Source organism: Oncorhynchus mykiss, chromosome 30, assembly GCF_013265735.2.
Source record: "Oncorhynchus mykiss isolate Arlee chromosome 30, USDA_OmykA_1.1, whole genome shotgun sequence".
NCBI classification, from domain to species: domain Eukaryota; kingdom Metazoa; phylum Chordata; class Actinopteri; order Salmoniformes; family Salmonidae; genus Oncorhynchus; species Oncorhynchus mykiss.
Genome location: NC_050570.1, coordinates 17255889 through 17277707, shown reverse-complemented (window position 1 = coordinate 17277707; position 21819 = coordinate 17255889). Strand labels below are relative to the sequence as shown.

The window sequence follows — 21819 nt, the reverse complement described above, 5'->3', positions numbered from 1 at the left end:
TCCATCCACCCCAGTCTTTCCTTCCTCCTCTCGCACAAAATCACAGGTCATTCCTGTAGGTTTCTATACAGTTATACAATATCCATGCAGAAATTTTTTTTGCACCTCCCTTTCAATAGGAGGTGCTGTTTTCAATATATTAATAACATCAGGAGCACTTGAACACACTTCAAAAGTAACTGTGAAATTGTTTTGGAGAAAAGAGAACAAAATGGCAGAAGAAAGCTTGGGATGAGTAAAATAACATCTTCCTAAAGGTTGATATTCAACTGATGCTTCTTTTTTTATCCGATCCAAATCCGCTACATTTTTTTTTGGTCTTTAAAAATACACTCCTCAAATAGCTGAGCTAAACATCTATCTATGTGTTAAGTAGCTCTTGTAGCCCTCTCTCTCTCTCTTCCCTTCCTCTTCTAGCATTCTATCCTGTCTCTTCCTCTCTTTCCAGAAACATTCACAATGTCTTTACTTTATGAAAACATTAAGTGCATGCCGCAGCAAAACAAACAGGAAACGTAAAAGAAAAATAAGCAAACAAATAAAAACATTGAACAGTATAAAGCTTCAAGTCACAAGTTCCAAAACTAACTATCATAGAATCATAGAATCATAGTATCATAGAATCATAGTCATTTTTATCATTAGGATGATTATTGTCAGTTAATTACATAAACTTGAAAGGTTTGAGGTATTTCAGAATTAATTGTCAACAGATGCCTACCAAGTCTTAGCTCTGGCCAGGGGGAGAGGTTGATGTGTGAGTAGAGTAGACAGGGTGGAGGCGGAGGGAGAGAGAACTTGTGTCTGTCTATAATTGTCAATGACTGTTCAGGTGCTCCGCGCAGCATTAGTGCTTGCACCAAGTGTGGAGGGAGAATGATATACAGTGGTAAGATATTACAACTACATCCTGGCCACTGTTGACTTCTGCCAAGCCCTTTACCTCCTCCCTCTCTGTTACATAAAAATATCTCTGTTGGGAGGAGTGAAGGGATAGAGAACAGAAGAACACCAGGCTAAGAAAAAAAGGGCACACTCTGAGCCCCTCCGACAGCAACTACTATGCAGTAACAAAATGATTTACGGAATTCAAAGTAACATATTTTTGTCTGATTTAAATACTGTCTAGAAAATGTTTTCTAGACTTTCTACATGATAAAGTGCTTTTATTCTAGTGTATCAAGATGGAAAGTCAATATGAAAGAAGATGCTGACACAGCCCCCACTCTGTGCCCCTTTCTGTCCATTTAATAACAAATTGTGTTTGTGTGTGTGTGTGTGTGTGTGTGTGTGTGTGTGTGTCCAGAGCAGTCCCACCTGTGGTTGAAGAAAAAAGGCACTCAACTCTATCTGCATGGTAGCCACCTCCTCCTTTGTGGTACAATGCAACCTGACTGCACTGTACATTTACGGTATGTGTGTGGAGTGTGTCAGGGCGTCTGTTTGTGTGTCAGTGTGTCTGTCTGTAACAACGTTGGGGTAGAGGGGGGCTCTTTTTGGTGTGTGTCCCCCGGGTAGCATGGGACTGGCAGGCTGGAGTAATCTTTGGTATTCGTGGCGGTTTCACAAACCACTCAGCTTAGTGAGGTAGCCACATTGGTTCTCACTACAAACAAAGGTAATTTATTCAGCCACGTACATAGAGCTGAATTCTGCCCTTGCTGAACTGTGTACCACAAATCAATTTTTCTCATCGTTCGAGACTTTAAACTCACTGCTTATAGCAAAGCGAGTTTAGAGCCGTTCTATCAAACTATCAAAGTGTCTTATCTATTCTGCACAGTTAATCTAACTACATTGTTGGAAATGCTACAGTTGCATTTTAAGACCCCACAGATAACATCCATGTTCTAACTCCCCTTTAACCTGCATCCCTCCCTCCCCATACACACATATAATCAGCAAGGACATGTGGAGGTCATGTTCTAACTCCCCTTTAACCTGCATCCCTCCCTCCCCATACACACATATAATCAGCAAGGACATGTGGAGGTCATGTTCTAACTCCCCTTTAACCTGCATCCCTCCCTCCCTCCCCATACACATATATAATCAGCAAGGACATGTGGAGGTCATGTTGTGTCCCCTTTTCACAGCCCGTTTTTGGGGCTCAGATTAACAAGGTGCTGAAGTACAGACCGCAGCCCTGACATGTAACGGCATGAAGAATACACCATCCATCTCCCTGCTTTCTCCTTGTCTTGGGAAATGTCTCCTCCTTGTCAAAATTCACATATAATGCAAAAAAACGATGTCCTTCATTGGTCTAGGTCCACACATCCCTCTTTTTTTTCTTTTAAAAAGTCCTTTCATTTGTCTTTTTTTGATTTATCAACAAGGTGCCTTACTTATGCACGACAGAGCACAGAAGTAACAAGAAAGAGAAACTTTGTGTCTATGGTACTAATTACCCGCATCAATATTATAGAGTGAAAGAGAGAAAGAGAGAAAGAGAGGGAAAGAGAGAAAGAGAGAGAAAGAGAGGGAAGAGGGGTATGGGGAAGAGGGGGTAGAGAACCAAAGATAGAATGAAAGAGAGAGAGATTTTCCTCTGTTTCAAAAATGTGTCCAGTATGTGTTGGTGGATTTGTCTTTGTTACACATATTGTGGTATCTTTGTGGTTTTGAGGTTTGGTATTGTATGCCTTAAAATCTGGTTCATTTTCTAAAAAAGTAGATTCTAATTCACTTAAAAGTTGATTGTTGGTTGCTATGGTACGTACTGCCCATCATCATGAGTAGGCTACGCTGTAGCTGTGTGTGAATGCAGTACCATATTCTCTGATTATCATTAAGGCAGTTAGCATTGGCACTAGTTCTTGTAGCATTTGTGACTGTAGTGTGTGATGGCTAGCCACAGATAATAACCATTGTGTGGGAATATCCAGAGGGAAATTTGCTCTTTTCCAAATCTGCTGATCATTATTTTTGGTAACAGACGGATGATGCATCTAAACTGTGTGTAATTTGAGATGTTTCAAAACAGGAAACCTCCTCACCATTTTTGCATAAATGATGATGTGAAGCTAAATCTCTGTAGCACCTCAAATGTTTCTGGATCCATCATTACCCCTCTGTCCACTAAATGAAACTGAGACATATCTCTATGTCAGCTGTATGTGTTTCTGTGTGTATCTTTCAATACCCTAGCGTGTGGGTTGTGACACAAGGCCATCTATTTGCTTGGTGAGTATCATCAAGGTAACGTATTTGGAGTGTTTGCTAAAAACCTGACTTCTATTTTCCAGGGTAGTGGGCGCTTCTTGAACCATCCCCCTCCTCCTACTTCACCAGTCCTCGTTGGATGAGGAACAACAATAGGATAATGGCTCACTATTGATCTGCCTTCAGAGATCTGCGAGGGCCTGAACATGTGCCATGGCCTCTCTCTCCCCAGCCCTGGAACACACGTAAGGCCTTTCCTAGAGGACTGCTGGCTGCAGCTTACTCTTATAACCAGCAGGGGGCACTAGGGCACCTTATGTGCAGAGCAGACTGGGCAGCTGTTAGGCCATTGTGTCGCCACCTCCACTGGGTTCCATGTGCTCTTCTTACATTCTATACAGCAGCTATAATGCTGTTCACTTGTCACCTGCCTGGCCGTGTTGTCGCTTGGTTTCTGTATTGATCAGTGAAAAGCAGCTCCCTCCTGAACAAAGAGCATATCGCTCCCTCACCTCCCCGACAGACACTTCTGCTTCTCCCAAGCAACGAAAGTCTCCCTGCAGGCCTCCAACATCTGTGCAACAATATAGACCTAGGCAGCCGGGCAGATCTGAGTATCTTTATTGCCAAGCGTCTTCTGTTTCACCTTCAAGAAGGGTCAAAGCCCCGTTCCCTCTCCCTGTCTGCATCGATTCATTTTTCGATTCATTAGTTTGCCAGAGTATGATTCGAGTGGCTCGCTGAAATGGCTGGCCATCAGGGAATACCTTTGGCGAAGAAGGAGTGGATAGAGGGAGGAGAGGAAATTAGAGGTTGAGCTTTTGTTTTTTTAACGGGGTTGTGTTGTTTTTTCCAGGATGGCCTTGTGCACAGAACTGGGTAGGATCACAGGGCTGTGTGCTGTCATGTTTATTGCCGTTCTTCTGTCCTTTTTGCATTGTGGAGAGATGAGAGATGTGAGGAGAGACTCAGAGTAGCAGACACAAAGGGGAGTGCTGGGAGGGATTCAGTACCAACTACCTGGATAGGGAGGCTGGCAGAGGCTTGATTTTGAGATTGTTTAAACAAAGCAACATATCATTGTGTCTGTAGTGTAAATGGACTGACACCATCAACAGAAAGCTGATTCAATCGAAAAACAAATGATTGTCCTTGTGTGGACCTGACTACATGTTACCTTTGCGTTTCACTTGCTTCATAACAGTCCAGTGGTGAGATGTTCAGGATCGTGGTGGTTACAGTTACGACTGACCAAGACGTGGTTGCATGGCACGAATGAGGAGGCATCAACATGGTTATTGGGAACGAAGTGGGATACAGGAGGTACCACCTCCCCATCCCAATGCCACCCCGTGGCTCCCCCCGGGCGTCTCAGGCCTTGGAGAAGGTGTTGGCCGAGGTGCCCGGCTGGCCGGGGCTGGTGCTGTGCTCGTCGTGCCAGCGGTCCACACAGCGGCGCCGGGCATTCATAAAGAAGTTGCTGACAGTGTTGAGCTCCAGGCCCAGCTGCTGGGAGATGGTGATCTGCATCTCCTTGGACGGGCGCTTGTTCTCCTTGAAGATGGCGATGAGTGTGCGGCGCTGCAGGTCCGTGAAGACCAGCCGCTGCTTTTTGGGCGCCATGTTGCGGTCTTTGTGGTGCTCCTGCTCCTTGCGCTTGCAGGCTGTGAGGGGTGATATGGGTGGGGTTGGGGAGACAAAGGGGGAGAGAACAACATAGCATAAATGCAGTGTTACAGTTATAGTACTGCAATACTATATGATTATGAGTACTTCAGTGATAGTAAAAAGGTGAGAAATGCAGAGGGAGAATTAAGGGAAGATGTAGGAAATGAGTCATTAGCCAGTACTTAAAGATGTAAAAACTGGTTTATACAGCAGCAAAATATATTGAGCTTGCGTATATTGCCATGTATTAAACTTGATTTAAAGCTAATCCATCCCTTGTGCCCGGTGGGAATATTCCTTCCATCCTGCAGAGTGCAGACGGAGCTAGCCTGCGGTGAGCTGCTCTGGCTGCCTGGTGGAGACACTGCTGTTAGATTCAATATTAATGCAGTTTGGGTCGCAATGGGAGACTGAGTGACTGTTGCACAATAGTAAGCGTTTGTGTGTGAGCGTACGCGTGCGTGTGTGTGAGAGAGAGAGAGAGAGAGAGAGAGAGAGAGAGAGAGAGAGAGAGAGAGAGAGAGAGAGAGAGAGAGAGAGAGAGAGAGAGAGAGAGAGAGACGAGAGCGAAACAGAGATCAGTGTGTGTGCGTGTGTGTATGAGAGAAAAGGAGTGGTGGAGAGGGAGATATTGACCCACATTGCTGTAGGAATTGGGGGGTTCTCTACAGGGACTGAGGTCAGAATCCCCTCCAGCAGGTCTGCAGTCTGCTACTTCAAACAGAGCCACTGGAGCCCTATCCATTGAGCTCTGAGATGGTATTTATAACTGCCTCCAACACAAACTGGAGTGTTGAGTGTGCACTGACTTCTATGGGGAGCAATTTGAAAAGAAAACCTCTAGTAGTACTTAGAAGCACCAAATAGAAACATATACTGCTTACCATATGTACTGGAACTAGTATTAACTGTGTATAAAGGTAATATGAACAGTGAAAACATGAGGAGACAGGTTTAGATATAGTCAGTTTTGTCCCTGTTGTCGCCTCTCTTTTTTCACTCCAATCTTACTTTATTCCTTCATTCTTTCATACTCTCTCTGGTGTGTGTGTGTCTGTCTGTCTGTCTGTCTGTCTGTCTGTCTGTCTGTCTGTCTGTCTGTCTGCATGTGCAGCAGCAGTGTGTGTGTGTGTGTGTGTGTGTGTGTGTGTGTGTGTGTGTGTGTGTGTGTGTGTGTGTGTGCGTGCGTGCGTGCGTGTGTGTGTGTGTGCTGAAATTGCTGGAGCCAAGCTGTGGTGCTGTGTGTCTAATTACAGTGGAACAGAGCCCATTGATCAACCATTGCAGTCAAATCTGTTTACTACAGTGGCCTAACCTCCACATGAGCACAACTATCATATTTGTATTTCACATCAAGACTACTCCAGACCTCTCCTAAGCACAATCATACACTATACACTGTGTCTGCTCTATAGACAGACTGGTGGTGATGATGATGATGATGATGATGATGATGATGATGTTGATGATGATGATGATGATGATGATAGTTTCATATGGTCTATAGTGGATATATCATCGTTGTAGTTTTCTTGGGCAACAGATGATGACAGATGCAATATCCTAGTTATGTGTGTATTGTATGATTATTAACACAGCTTTCCATTCGTATCCCTCTCTCCATTCATCCCCTTCATCCCATTATGTTTGAGTTGTTCACAGAGCTCTGTGGGAGACTTTTGACCCTGTTGTTTTATCGTCTCTTAGTCAGTAGGTGTCACTCGCGCTGTGCCCTGGCCGTACGGGGCGCCATACTGGGCTGTCTTGCTACAGGCGCTGGATTTAGTAGGCAAATCAATAGTGATCGATCGGTGAGGAAGGGGGCCCTGATTACTGAATCACGCTGTAGAAAAGAAGAAAATCGATCATTGCAGCTTTTAGAGCTACAGAAGACACAGAGCACAGAGACTGACATAAACTCACATAAACTCATGCACGAAACACAACCCATATTGGACTGAAAATACAAATGTATTTGGCTTTTATTTCCTGCTTTCACGATGGCCTACTCTGCCCAGACTACAACCCCACACCATGGCAATTATTATACCGTTCGCTACTTCAAACTGTGGCATCAGTGGAAGCCTTATAAATTGATAGACATGATTTATTTATTTTCAATATCTTTCAGTCACAAATCTGAGAATTGCATTGGATATTATAGCCTACGGTTTGGCATGTGTATAAGGTTAGGGGGACGTTGTGTTATATAAGCAACTAATTTACAAACATTACAGAGTATACCCTACTCAATTAATCATCATCATTACCAATCAATACATTTGGGTCGGTGTAGGGTTTACCATAATATAGTCCAATGGCTGTTGGATTTTGTCATGGTCACTCAAAACAATCTCACAATGCACGGGCAGATCATGAATTCAACACATTTGTATTGAACCTACATCTAAAACGGGAGTCAATATAAAGTTTAAAGTTATTTTATAACTTTTCTCTTTCTCTGGTCGTTAATATTCGTAGCATTGCAACGCACAAAAAAAAGGTTATGGGAAAGGCCCTGGGCGTTCAATATCGGTCGATAGATTCGTGAGTAATTCGTGTGTGAAATTCAGTTCGTCCAATTAATTATGCCTCGGAGGGAGAATGGGAAGGAAAAAGATTCATGAGTTTCGAGAGATGCTTCTCGAATTGGTCAGTTGTAGGTTTTATTTGCTCAAATTTTGTGGGAGCAATGGTCCTCATAAACCGTTAGCACCAGTTCATTTCACTCATAAAGGCGACTAGCCTACCAAGCCTGTTATTCCAAGGACTTCGCTTCAACAGTCAGTTCCTGCCTGGGTTATCCAAATGCCACTCTTTTGTCAATTTTGTGCTGCGGTTATATTTGTTCGAGAAAAACAACAGCCTACTATGTCAAAATAAAATATATGTTTATCTCTAGACATTGAAATCATACTGGATCTATGTAATGAACGTAACGTTGTGATGTGTTTTGGTTATTAGCACTGCAGAATGAATAGCCCATAGGTCTTTGATCAGCTTGTCCAAAATGTTACTAATGTCTAATAGCCATAGCTACATATTTAATGACAACACTCCTAAATGTAAAACACAGATTCATGTAGGCTTACTGTTAAAGTGTAGCCTATTGGTTGATCTAGCCATAGACCACTGTTTTAATGAATCTCACAATATTTGTTTTTACTGGCTACGGGTGAACATGTTTATGCACACGATAAAGTCAACTTCAAGTTCTGCTTCCATTGCCATTACAGAAAATAACCCCAGGCACTTCTCTCTCTACCTTATAGGCTCTGCCAGTTGGCATGTATCAGTGTGTTATCTAAAACTCAATTATTTCCCCCTGCAGGATTCTAGATGCCACAGAATCGGATGCACCTTTTCTCCAGACCTTGGGTAGTGCTGTAAAATGGGGCGTACAGTATTTTAAATCCATGGATTTTGTTTTGACTTGTGTTGCACAAATATTGGTAGGCTATGTATCGACTGCGCTGCACTTTAAACGCTAGTTTGTACAGTATTTATTCCATTCAGACCGCAGGGCAGTGCCAATGTTTCCCGATGCAAACTTACAACTCAATACTCCTTAATGTAATGAGGCAGAGTTGGTACTAATATACTGATAACTTGATACAATTTGTTTGTTTACCTTGCACACTGCTCCGCTGCAAGGCATTCCCCCACAGCTTCAATAACACTCACTCAGGACCACTTTGAAAGTCAACCTGCTCAAATCTCTTGTTAGGAAGAAGAATGGTTCTAACTGCAGTTCAGAATAAATTCACTGGAAGCCTACATTTTCATTTGACTTACGCTTTTTTGTTATTTTTTGAAGAGATACTTTATATTTTACCAGTCATTAGGCTTCCATTATATCTGAGATCATCAAAGAGATTTCTCTGTGTGCAAAATTCACCAATCAAATGTTGTCATTAGATGTTTGTTCTTTAATAAAAGTGAAGCGAGTACCTCCTTAATCACCTTTAGATAAATACCCTGTATTTACCTATGCAGGTCGAGAACCTGATATGATATAATATCAAAATAATACCATAATGACTATATAGTCAGCTCATTGTGTGAGCTGACAGCTGCTAAATGCCTTTAGAAACAGTGATCAAGTGCTCAGATTATCGATGGAAACATGAATTTATACTTACAAGTCATGTTTAACTGAAGTCAAATGTGACAAAATGCGTGACTTGGAAAATGTTGTAGACCTCATGCTTAAATGTATTGACATGGCATATCATACTTAATTGGCAACAAATGTCAGTGAAAGTTGCAAAATGAAATATGGTGGCATTGCTAAGTAAACAGTCAGGCTGCTGAGGAAATTTAGGAGTGCCCATCTAAAGATTAGTGATATAAATTCAACTTTTGTTTTATGATTAAACATATTTATAATTTAGTGACACCTCGCTACTTTATATAATGTACTCTGTCATTTTGGTGTTTCCCTGATTAAGAAAGGCAATAACCGACAGATAATTTTGGTCTGAGAAGTTCATGTAAAACAGCACTACAGGTCCAGTGCAACATGTTTGTAAGAGTGGGGTAATGTTAACATTGACTAACTTCGCTGAGATTGACTCGATCTATTATTTACATCATAATAACTATCATCTTTTTTACATCAAGAGGTCTGCGGTGCCTGTGAGAGCAAACCCACAATAACAACAGGTGTATCTCTCAGTTGAACGCATTTGTTGAATGTAGGCCCACCACATCATCAGTAAATACATCGTTTGATAACAATAGGCCCATGGGATACGTGGTAAATCAATTGTGAATGTATTTAATATATGGCCTGATCATAATACAAATGTCCTTAATTGTGTCTCATTGAATTATTATACTTGAGTTACTAATCCCCAATTTCGGTAAAAGCCTGCCCACGCATACTTCCAGATTCAAAATGGTATTTAAATAAATATGTGAGCGTGTGAAAACTGCCTCTGCAGCCTGGCTAGAGGTGTGTGCTCTATCGGATTTGAAGTGAGGGGGAGGGGGGTATGGTGGGGGAATCGATAACTAACCGCACCGTGCAGCCAACCGTTCTGCCTGGGATCGATGGCTTGAATGGGGCTGATCTGAAATTGGGTGCGGTGCGACTCTCTCCCGCTGAGGCCGGGCTACTGCAGGCGAGAAACAGTCACTATGTCAACCATGGACTCTTATTCATAATTACTTACTATTAATAGCTGGCTTCTAACAAGTCATTGGGTCAATGTCTGAGGTGGACATACAAGATGCACACCATCATCAGCTACGACTGACTCATTTTAAATCGTTATTATGGGCTGTTACTTTTAGTTACCTGAAATAGAGATTATTAAAGCATAACGTCATCGGCCTCCATGATTTAATTGCAGACATATTACGTTGATATTGTGAAGGTAGGCTGTCTTTTTTCGTGTGATCGTATTTCTGCCAATGTTTTGCATAAAGCCTATTCTATTGTTAAGTTGTTTTATAGCAACAAGTTTAGCATCATCAAACGATATTGGTCTACAATGAAAAACTGCAATACCCTGTACCAGAGCCTTTATTGAGGATTGTTATATTACCTTTTGAAATCAAATTAAGAAATCGCCTACATCAAAGGTCAAATGTAAAGACAAATAAAAAAGGCTGAGTAATTTAATTGGCAGTATGGATGACTGGCCACAACAGATCACAGATTCGTGAATATCTTTTTTGAGTGACCTTTGTGGCCAGCAATATCACTGTGCAGACAGAAGGCTATTGTCAACATTGTGAGGGGCTCCTGTTAAAACGCATAGCGCAACTGTGATGTTTGTTTTTTTAAGCATAGCCTACTGTTCTTGGCATGTTCAGAACTGGTTCATTTGCTCTCTGGCACCATAAAACATATGGCCTCTAGTCCTGACTCTATTTACCAAGTCAAATCTTAAGTTTAAAAACTTTTCGTCACACATTTTGTGTTTTTCTTCTTTTCGGTGTTTTATGGGACGGCCCAAAAATGTTATCAGTGAAGCAGCCTGCAAATCGTCTCAAAGGTCGATCTTGATGAATGTAATTCTGCCGTTGTCAGCTGAAAAGAAAGGGCAGATGAGTACTTGTATAAAAAATGTTATTCAATCAACGAGGCAGCTCAAATGTCTGAAAATATGGCTAAATATTAGGAAATAAAACCATAATCATAGTATAATTAAATAATAAATAAAATACTACTACTACTACTAATAATAATAATAAATGTAATAACCAAGTCAGAGGAAATTTAATTAATCCAATATTTTATCAAATAAATAACTGTTTTATCGAACAAAAGTGCAGCATGTAAAAAGGGTTGGGCTTAAAGTTTGTCATAGTATCTTTGGGTGCGTGTTGGGTTAATGCAATTAACACACACACACACAAAAAAAACACAAACACACACAAAGATTAAATGTGTTGATTTTGATATTGAATCATTGAATGTGATATGAATATGTGATGTAATGATGTATTTGCATATCTTCTTCAAGCTACAACATGTTTAATCTTTAGCCAATAGTGGATCAAAGGGGGTCTAAAGATGCCGTCTCAGAATGGGCCTTAGTTCTTTAAACATAGGCCGAAAAATGATGGCCTGGCTGAATGCTTTGGCTGAATAGATATTCAAACTTAAATTAAAATTCTTATGTTAGAAACCACTCCGTTTGTTTAAATAGCATGTAATATAACATTGATTAATTAATTAATTGATTTCACGGTCGTTTTGTTTCTTTGTTGATTTGTGTGTGTTTGCCCAACTGGAGTTTCGGGTTGCGTCTGTGGGTACGGCGTGGGGTGTGTCGTGTGTATGACTGTGGTTTTACTGTGTGATCGACCCTGGTTGCATGTGGTGTATTTGAGCGCATGCAGGCTCGGCTCTCAGGGTAGGATTAACTGTCTATTCAATAATATTTCTGTAATGTAAAATATTTTTTTCATTCCAAATGATTGTAAGTTTTTCAGTTTTCAATGTAAGAGTCAGGCTGGATGCTCTTCGGAATTACTTGTCTTCTATTTCAACTCTGAGTTAAATGAAAGTTTCAGTGTTGGAAAATATTTAGCTGATGAGAAATAAAGAGTGGTAAAATCCGAGTTAGTCTCCAATCCTATTTTTGGAACTATTACCACTGTAAAATGTAGGCAAACGGTGTGTTATTGTGTGCAAATAATCAACATGCAACATGTGAAATTTGTGGCCCAACTTTAAGGCCCTCCACTACTTATTTATCTCTTTGATGTCACCTTTAAAAACCATGATCCTCTTTTGACAATAATCTATGAAGCCAATGCGGCATGCAGGAGATTGTTGGCACGCGGTGCCGAACACGTTTTATGTTATTATGGGCCTATAATGAGACCCGTTTGTGAAGTCATTTTTAATCACAGTTTAAAAAACGTTTTTTACTGCCTTATAATGTGTTTAGACTTATAGTCTACAACCGAACCTACACGCAAGAATGGTTGTGTTTATCAAATCACGAACAACGATTAGGAATTCAGTGTAGGCCTATGGATGAGGCTGTTGTCATTGCATGTTGCCATTCAATTATCACTGCCGGCTAATATGGGGATGTGTGCCTTTTCTCTCCTTAAGAATTGGGTGGACAATGTGTACTTTGTTCTTCGAACGTTGCAGTATTCTCCTTAGATCGGGCATTAAACAAGCCGTTATCGGACATTGAATAAGCGATGACCTGTCGGGACGTCAGATAAACCGCCACTTCTAACCGGAGAGACAGTCGGCATTTCAACACCACTGCTCAGAGCTTTACAACCGGTTACGCAGGGCGCACGGGAAGTGCTGTATTGCAGGGTTTCCCAAACTCGGTCCTAGTGTTTTGTTTGTAGTTTTTTGCCCTAGCACTACACAGCTGATTCAAATAACCAAGGCTTGATGATGTGTGTGTGTGTTTTTACGGTGCCAAATATGGCAATATAAGCTTAGGCTTATTGACATTCCATGTGTCTAATAATACATATAATGTAAACAAAATAATTATTATATTATCTGGCAGGGAAATGTTGCTGTGATTTTACAACAATGATCCTATAGGATGGCTTCAGAAAATGGCTTCCTTTACTGTTTGATATTTGAAATCAGTGACGCAATGCCATTTAACCCTTTGATGCTAACCTCATGCGCACAGTTCATTCTCCTAGCAATTTGATTTAAAGGTCATTCTCTCCTATTGATCCGGTTTGGAGAGTGGGCGACAGAAAAGCGTAGGAATTGATCATCTAAAATAGAATAGACGGTATTCTAGACTGTAAGCCTATTGATGCAAACGGGTTAGAACTATGTGCTGCATTTATAATTACAATGCCCCCGTGTGTATTATCTATCTTTTGTGTGTGCATATGTGATGAAAATATGGAAAAGAGACAGTGAGGTTCTGAGGTTATACTAAAGGCTACTACTGTACAGTGTGAGTGGAGCGACTGCCCACATTGGCTTGTGTAAGTAACGGAACAGTCTTCTGTTATTGATCCCTTTACCTAATGGAGACATTGTCATTTTCACCGTAGGCCTGTCTGGCCATAGGCCTATTGGTTATACTGTGTTGACGGGACGAAATTAGGCTAATGTAATTTTAGGCTATTCCCTTATCTACAGCATAGGGTTAACTGCTTCGCAATTTTAGAGAAATGTCAACATAACATAGCCTATGATTAGTGGAATACCAGTTTTTACAGCATATGCTGTAGCTGCATCGTGCCAATGAAAGCATGCGTTTATTATTCATTCCGTTGTATGTTATGAAGGGTGAGCTGTTAATGGGGGAAATGGTATTGCACAGGAGAGGAGGGGGAAGGGGGAGTATGCCTGCATGTCACAGCTCCAGCGATGGAAAGGAGAGACCCGGGAATGGAAATCGATACAGAATCAGATCGGACTTAACAATGTATGGCGCACTCTATATCCTGATCACATACGCACATGCAGGCACGCTACACTGTAAAAATTGGGAGATGTATGTGAGTGCTCAATTCGTCTCCTTGAAGGCAGAAAAACACAGAACAAATCATTATTCGTCATCTGGCTGCCTTGACAAACATTTGAAGAATGTGAATATAGCTTTTCATTATTGTACGGGGGAAAATGGCTGCGTACTGGCCATTGTCCACAACAGCCACAGGGTTTCACTGTGTGTGGTGTGTACGCGAGCGCGCGTGTGTGAATCCCAGTATTTACAACACACATTGCTGTGCTTAACGAAGAGCGTCTGTGAAACCGCAGCTGCATGATTTTCTCCCGTTGTCTTCCCCATGCTTATCAATTATTAAAGTCCGCATCGATCATTTCGCAGGCCTGCATCAACACGTCTCTTTATGAAAAAGCCTGTTTTCGATTATCCTAAATCAATCACTTCTAAAGGTTCTATGCAATCAAAAAGAGGAACCGGATTTCCTGGGAAGATTATTAACAACATTCTGGCTTCACAGCTTTTGATAAATTTTACGCTCAGTCTCTTTTGTTGAAACCTTTAGTTTTGCTGTGCACCATATGAAAATGTGTATTTTGGAGGCGAATATTCCGGGAAAGCGTTTTCCGGATTTGATTGAATAGGGAGGGACCTTATTCTTTGGACTTTGTGTCTTAACAGAGCCTACGACAAGATGGTGAGACGGATCTGATTGTGAAATTGTGTAATATTATTGATCACGTGTTGACTGGTGTTGGGTAAAGGATTTATGCTAGACGCAGGCTAGCCTAATTTATTTAATTGGACTCATCTGGCACACTAGCCTACCTCCATAGCATACCTCAACCATGTTGTACAGCCCCTTATTAAAGCCATAATACATGGCCTCAAACACAGGCCAACAGCGCCATTCATATAAAGATTTCAGCACCAAAGACAGCGGTGATCCCAATTGAAAATGGTTTTGTTAGGTGGGGGTAAACATGAATCTAGCCTGCACTTGGAGGTGGATAGAAATGCTAGTGCTGTGTGGAGAAGGCTGGGTTGGTCGTTGCTTAGGTACAGTGATGTCCCAGACAGGCAGCGTTACGTCGGGAATATGGAGGCTGCATACATGTGGCTTACTTGTGCATATAAACTGTTGGATGATAGATTAATAAAAGACTCCTTTCACTTATATTAGTTTATCATGAATATCTTAGCAATCCCCCCAAAATCTTGCTCCATAGTAATAGTATGGGTACGGACAGCAGACAGGTTGACCGCCAGTGATGTAATTGGCATGTAGACTAGGCCTAGTCTGTGATGAAGTTTGTTATTGAGCTATTCTCTCCCTATCCATGATTTGCGTGTATTTTCATTGAATTGCCTATTACTAGAACAGAGCATAAACTCATCCTCAAAATCGACATTTTACAAACGATAAAATGTTGATATCCCCGCTTTATATGTTTGGATAAATGAGATTGATTCTCTTGCGTAATATTTCATTGCGTCGTACTTTCCACATGGGAGGTTTGGCAGGGTCGTATCATTTTGGTTGTCTCTCTGTTGTCTTCCTCATGGCTCCCGAGTGATTCTGGAACAATGCGTTGGTGGATACATGTTTACACAGATCCAAGCTGATTATGTAACCCAACCCCCAAATGGCGTTTTGAGGGCAAGTTTTCCATCCAGTCTACATGTAACATGATTACAACAGAGAGAAAGAAAAATGTGTACAATGGGGGCTTTTCCCAGTCTCTCATCCCCTTTCCCAGCTCCTGCCTAAATCTCCCAGCCATCCCCCAACGCTCTGGGAGAGTCCAATGGGAGAGAGTGCTGAGGCGGAATAATTGATAGATGCACTGGCTATCCTTATCGATCACTGCTTTATTGACCCGACCAAATACATTGAGATGGAGTGTGGAATTCAACACAGCTGCAAAGACGAATTGTTTTCATCGTTTATGCAATCTATGCATCTCAGCCCTCACTTTGCCGTGTCTTTTTCAACACAATCAAAGGTGTTGTATACTCCATAGCTACAGTATATGTGCGCTTCCTTGTTTAATTGGCTTCAACATTCGAACAGCTGCAGGTTGTGAGCTTGTTTGGAGATAATGATTTGTCCTAAAAGGCACTAGTTGGCCTAAATTGTAGGCCATATCAGGTTTGTATCTTCTCTGAGATTCACCTTGCCCTCCTCACGCGGACAATACTACACATCATTCCAATTATGAACCATGCGTTTTAGGGTATGCGCTTAAAGGGCACGCAGCCTATCTTTGTCATGACAGAACTCCCCCTCAATTGACTACATCGTATTTTTAATTTTATGGGGAGGATTGTCATGTGAGTGTGCAGCCACTGGGGTTTTCACATTAGCTAAGCAAGGCAACGGCATTGATTTGTGTGACTGTGATGAATTTGGAATAGTAATTTGAATTTATTGATTGATGTGGCCGACCGAGTAGGCCTATCGCCAGCATCCCTTTTAGAATCACAACCACCAACTCCCACTCCGCATGCGCACAGTGCATAATGGTGCATTTAAATGCAATAAGTAAAATGTAGCGCCCACCATTTCCATACCACAGTCATTTGTCATTTTGCCCAACTCCATGTTGCTAGAGAGCAACTGACAACAGAACAAGGTAGCTCACAGGACAACAGACATCACGTCAAGGCCAGGTGACACCCTCCTGGAACAGCGTTCACTCTCAAAGAGTGCAGCTATTAAACAATCATAGCCATAATTATGACCATAATAACAATAACCATAACAATTACGATAATATCTCTACTATAATGATTGATACTTGTTAATAATGTATGATACTTGCACTATACCGATTAAAATAGCCTATTGAAGTATGAAGAATGTCTATGTAGCCTATATCATCCTCAAATATCCGAAGTCAACCTTAATGCGTTCAGGCAAATACCCATGGGGGAACAAATGGAGCATACGTGAATCAATTCTAAAAATAATGCATACGAACGGACATGCATGCTGCACATATACACCCTATGCATGCAGGACCACAAGTATGGAAAGTTCTGTGCCATAGTTCTAGTATAGTGCATGCAGTTCACAATCAACCATGTCTCAGAGCATTTCGTAATATTCTGTATGTAAATCCGAAACACTCCATTTAGTATGATATGTTACGTTTTGCATGGTATGTATTAGTTTGTGGATGTCCATCAACCATTTAGTATGATATGTTACAAATTCCAATTCATATTATATGTTACGAATTTGCTAAACGTGTTATATGTTACGAATTTGAAAAATGTATGAATTTTCTAAACATATGATATGTTATGAATTCTAGCTAGGTGGCTAACGTTAACTAGCTACCTACTGTTAGCTAGGCTAGGGGTTAGGGATAAGGTTAGGGTTAAGTTTAGGAGTTAAGTTAAGGGTTAGCTAAAAGGATTAAGGTTAGGGTTAGGGGAAGGGTTAGCTAACATGCTAAGTAGTTGCAAAAGTAGCTAAAAAGTATTAAGTAGTTGAAAAGTGGCTAATTAGCTAAAGTTGTCTGTAATAAGATCCAGACTTGCAACCTATGAGTTGCTAGAAGTTTGCGTTATGAGCCTACCGGTTCACCAGACCAATCACCCTACTTTGTTTTTGCCTTAAGTAAACATCTTCCTTACGTAACCATGTAACAAATCATACTAAATGGAGTGTCTCGGATTTATGTACAAAATAAAACGAAATGCTCTGAGACCAGGTTGCGACTATATAAAAACCCCACTGCCCAATTAGGTTTAATTAGGTTTAGCAATGGCACTTAAAGAGACAATTGTGGAGTGTTTAAATCTTTATATACCAAAACGCCGCTAAATGTGCAAAGTAACCATTTATATTCCATGAAGTGCTTTTCAATAGGGCATTGACTGGAACTAAAATATGCCACTATATCTGCTTAATTAAACTGTCCACTGAAATACGACACACAGAAGTACTGATTGACGTTTTGAAGCGCATGCATGTCCTAACGGAGTGCTTTGCAGAAACATCAAAGTGGCGCTCACTTCCAACTCTTCTGATTCTATAGCTTTCCACCCTTAATTAATCCTCTTTAATCAGCTCCTAAGCTTTATAGCTTGTAAAATAACACTATTTCCAGTTTTCACGGTAAAGGCTTGGAGTACAATACTGGACAATGTTTCAAACTGTTCAAACTGTTATCTCTCACTGGCAAAGTGGGTGGATAAATGATCCAATGAACGAATAAATAAATATGAATAAATTGTTGCAACTTTTGAATTCAAAGTGAAATATAAAAGTAATGGATAAATAGACAAGTTCAATCGCAGGCCTATTTCAAATTATTTATATGAACATCCCCTCTCAAAAATATATGTCTCGAAGTTGAGTGATTAGCAATATGTGACAGTTAAATGGTATATGTCTGTTGAATTTCCAAAATGAAGTATGATTATTTTGTGGTTTAATTGTTATTAAATTAATTTCCTTGTGCTTTTTTGCCTTGCCATCCTTAAGCAGGCTAGTGTAGGCCTTAATCATTTGTAATTCTATATACTAGGATTGCATAGACCTTTGTAAAAACAAACGTTTGAATATAGGCCTATGTATGTTTATTGCCAGCATAGACTACAACACAATGTTCAACCTGGGTTGTTGTGTTTTTGTCCGGTGTAAGCTCAGTTGGGAGAGCATGGCGCATGCAATGCCAGGTTTGCTGGTTTGATTCCCACGGGGGACCCACTACTGTAAGTCGCTTTGGATAAAAGCGTACGCTAAATATGATTGTTGTTTTAGAGTTGGTATGTTGTAGATTCAAGAAAAGTCCCCTTTAACCACAAATCATTCTTAAATTAGGCCTATTTGTAGATTCAATTAGCCCTATTTCACCTCCACTCCGTTCTTATTTTACTTCTATTTACACATAATTACACTAGTTCACCATGAACTCGCTATTCGACCTGTATGACTTTATAATTTATTATAAATACTTGAGAAATAAAGTATAGCCTAAGCAGAATGTTAAAAAAAAATCATAGACAAGAGGCATCTGTTTCTTGAGCTGTCTTTCAGATCCAAATGGATCATTTATTAGTGGCTACTTTAAAAAGGGACGCCGGGACCCGAAGTATCGATTCGCGGGAGGTCACGCTCCCCTGACTCGCTGCTCTGCTGCTAGGCACACCTCAGACGCTCATTGTTTACGCCTCCCGGAGTCGACAGGGGAAGGGAAGGCCCACGAGAATTCCAGGTCCATTTGAACACATACATATAATTAGCGCGAGGCTTTTGGAACGACTCCACACCAGAAGAAGAGTGAATATGTGAAACTTCACAAAGGGTCATCAATACTACAACACTACAGTCTTTCTGTCAATAATCGCACCATTTTATTCTCGTTATTATGGTCCAAATGATACAGTTACAGAGATGCACAATCAATTTGATTCAAGCCATTCCCTGTTTGATTTCATTTTGTCTGTGGTCGAAACACCTCGTGAGTTTGTGTGTGTGTGTGTGTGTGTGTGTGTGTGTGTGTGTGTATGTGTGTGTGTGTGTGTGTGTGTGTGTGTGTGTGTGTGTGTGTGTGTGTGTGTGGTCCCCATTACGCCCGTGCGTAAAATTGATTACAACTATAGGCCTACTATAACGTTGCCAGCAAATTAGCGCTATTCAAAAACGTGAAACAAATTGATTTATCTTTTTCAGGTTTAACACCTAATTAGGATATCACCAGCAGAGTAAACTACCACAGCATAGCCTAGCTTGTTTACTCGTTCTACTTTATTATCTGAGCATGAAGCAGTCAATCCAATCTGGATTTACTTATCTTTTCTAACAACCAATTCAACATGGTTATTTAATAACAACCATCGTGAACTCCTCCAAGAATCCACACTAACTTGTTTAAGTCATAATTTGTTTGAGTAGCAACTGATAGTCTCGCCACATTGACTTCTAATTGATCCCTTCACATTAGCCACATTTCTCCTCACTCACCTGCTAGTCTGAGCGCCGACATTCTCTGGAACTCGGGTTCCTGCAGCCACTTCCACATCCTCCGGAAGGTTTCCCGGCCAGACTTGAGTTTAGTCCAGGGTTTAGGGTTCCTCAGCAGGTCAGACAGGGTTCCCTGGGACCGACACAAGATCCGCTGTGCGAAGATGGCCTGGGGAATGCTGTAGCGCTTGAGCTCCGCCGTTATTCGCTGTGCCACCTCCTTGGTGTTTATTTCTTCCACCTGCCCCGAACCACCTCCCTGCCCGCCCCCCGCCGTCTGCCGCTCCCGATCAGAGAGCATGGACCCGTTAGCCTGAGAGTGCGGATGGCTGTGATGGGGCATAACGTTCAGGGATGACATGATCCCGGCCCCGTGCCCCCCCAAACCCCGGCTCAGGTGGTCCTCGCTCCGGGACAGCATCGCTGCGTGAGACTCGAAGCCTCCGGACGAGAGCATTTTGTCGTTGGAGAGGTGGGCGCCAGGACCATAAGCGCAAAGAGTCTGCTGAGAGTTGTGCAAAGACCCGAGGCCGTTGGAAAGAGGGGACAGCGACTGGCACATGCCGGACATGTCTTTAGGGTAGTGGCCATAGAGATTACCCATCGAGGCAAGGCTCCTGTCGTCCCGCATCAGGGTGAAGCTGCCACTGACGTTGCCGGCTGCGAGTCGCTGGTGCGCCGGGTGGTGGTGGGCGTGCGGGTGGGGATGGTGGTGAAATTTATCCGAGACAGTGGATATGGGGGGCAGGTGCTGCAGCGGCGTCAGTGTAGTGTAAGTGCTACTCATGGTCATCCCGGAGTCGCAGGACATGGTCATTGCGGGGTGCAAGGGACCGGACAATGCATGGTCTGTGCGATACTCCCCAGATCCATCTAATATTGAGGCCATACTGGACACCATGGCTGAACGTCCGTGTGACACCAAGTTCCGATGCGACGCCAAGGACTGCCGTGCGTGGTGCGGAGAGTTCATTAAGTCACCCGTTTGATGAGAGTGAGATACGCCGTGCAGATTTCCAATGTTTTCCATTGTAAGTTCCATCGTTGAAATAATCTTTATTTCCACCTCTCTCTCCTCTCTCGCGCGCTCCCTCTCCCCCGTCTCACACACTCCTTTCCAATAAATTGTGAACGATTTCAAAGCCAAGCCATTGATTGTACTAGCCTCTCTTCAGTCAATACAGCATGATAGAGCTGTGCCACAAACCGCTGCTCACGCTTCTGATAGGTGTCCGTCCTTGCTTGTAGCCTATTTTATTCGCTGTAGAGCACCACTACTATAGAAAGCGAAGGCTGTGATTCCAGCGTCTATGATGACGTGCCCGCGCGTATGTTAAGACGTGACTGTGCCTGTGAATGTGTGCGCCCACTGTTCCAGCGTTAGCACTCAGTCTGAGGCTGTCTGACGTCACCAGCTCTCTGTCAGACAGATGTTTGCTCATGTTGTAAACTGAACCTCGAATTTCTCAAAAAGATTACATGAGACATTTAAAGAGATACGAGACAGACCCGTATCTTGAGCAAAACTGCAAGCCATCGCCATGCAACATTTACCTTGAGATATTGGGGAGTCTTGCCTGGATAAGAAACTTGCGCCTTTGGTTTTCCCTGATAAAGCCGCATAACTTGGCGCCAGGACATGTGATTTCTTAATGGTTAAATATTAATTGACATGCTTAACATCATGCTACTGCCATAAATAAAAATCTCTGTTATTTTAAACAATCTATTAAAATGCACTCCCTTAAAGATACAGGCTATGGTATACACCTTGGAGTTTCAGTCAGGAGAGGACGCACACTTTGTTTATTTCCGGATATGATATGCTGATTGATTTTCAGAATGCAATTTAGGAAAATGTCATAGAAAAATGCTATGCATGTTATTGTGTGAAAGACATATGATAAGCCTATTTGCTTCTGTTTTTAGGTCTACATGTAATCACGAGGCCCAATGTCTATGCACTATATGATTTTTCCTATTTTCACTTATCGTATCTTTTTTTCAAGGGTCAAGAAGGAAAACGGCTAATTCTAGACTAGAATAACTATGACTGTGTGCTATATGCATACAGTGCCTCCTTTAGGTATATCCTAT

At 41.8% G+C, this 21819-nt stretch overlaps 1 protein-coding gene across 1 annotated transcript; it reads right to left on the bottom strand.

Moving 5' to 3' along the window:
- Positions 1-2012: 2012 nt before the first annotated feature.
- LOC110521439 (hepatocyte nuclear factor 6-like) lies at positions 2013-21045 on the bottom strand. Its single transcript, XM_021598986.2, has 2 exons — positions 19723-21045; positions 2013-4829 (listed from the first exon to the last, which is right to left on the bottom strand). Exons 1-2 carry the CDS (start codon positions 20762-20764, stop codon positions 4537-4539), a joined length of 1335 nt encoding a protein of 444 aa, XP_021454661.1. The 5' UTR covers positions 20765-21045; the 3' UTR covers positions 2013-4536.
- Between the last annotated feature and the right edge of the window lie 774 nt (positions 21046-21819).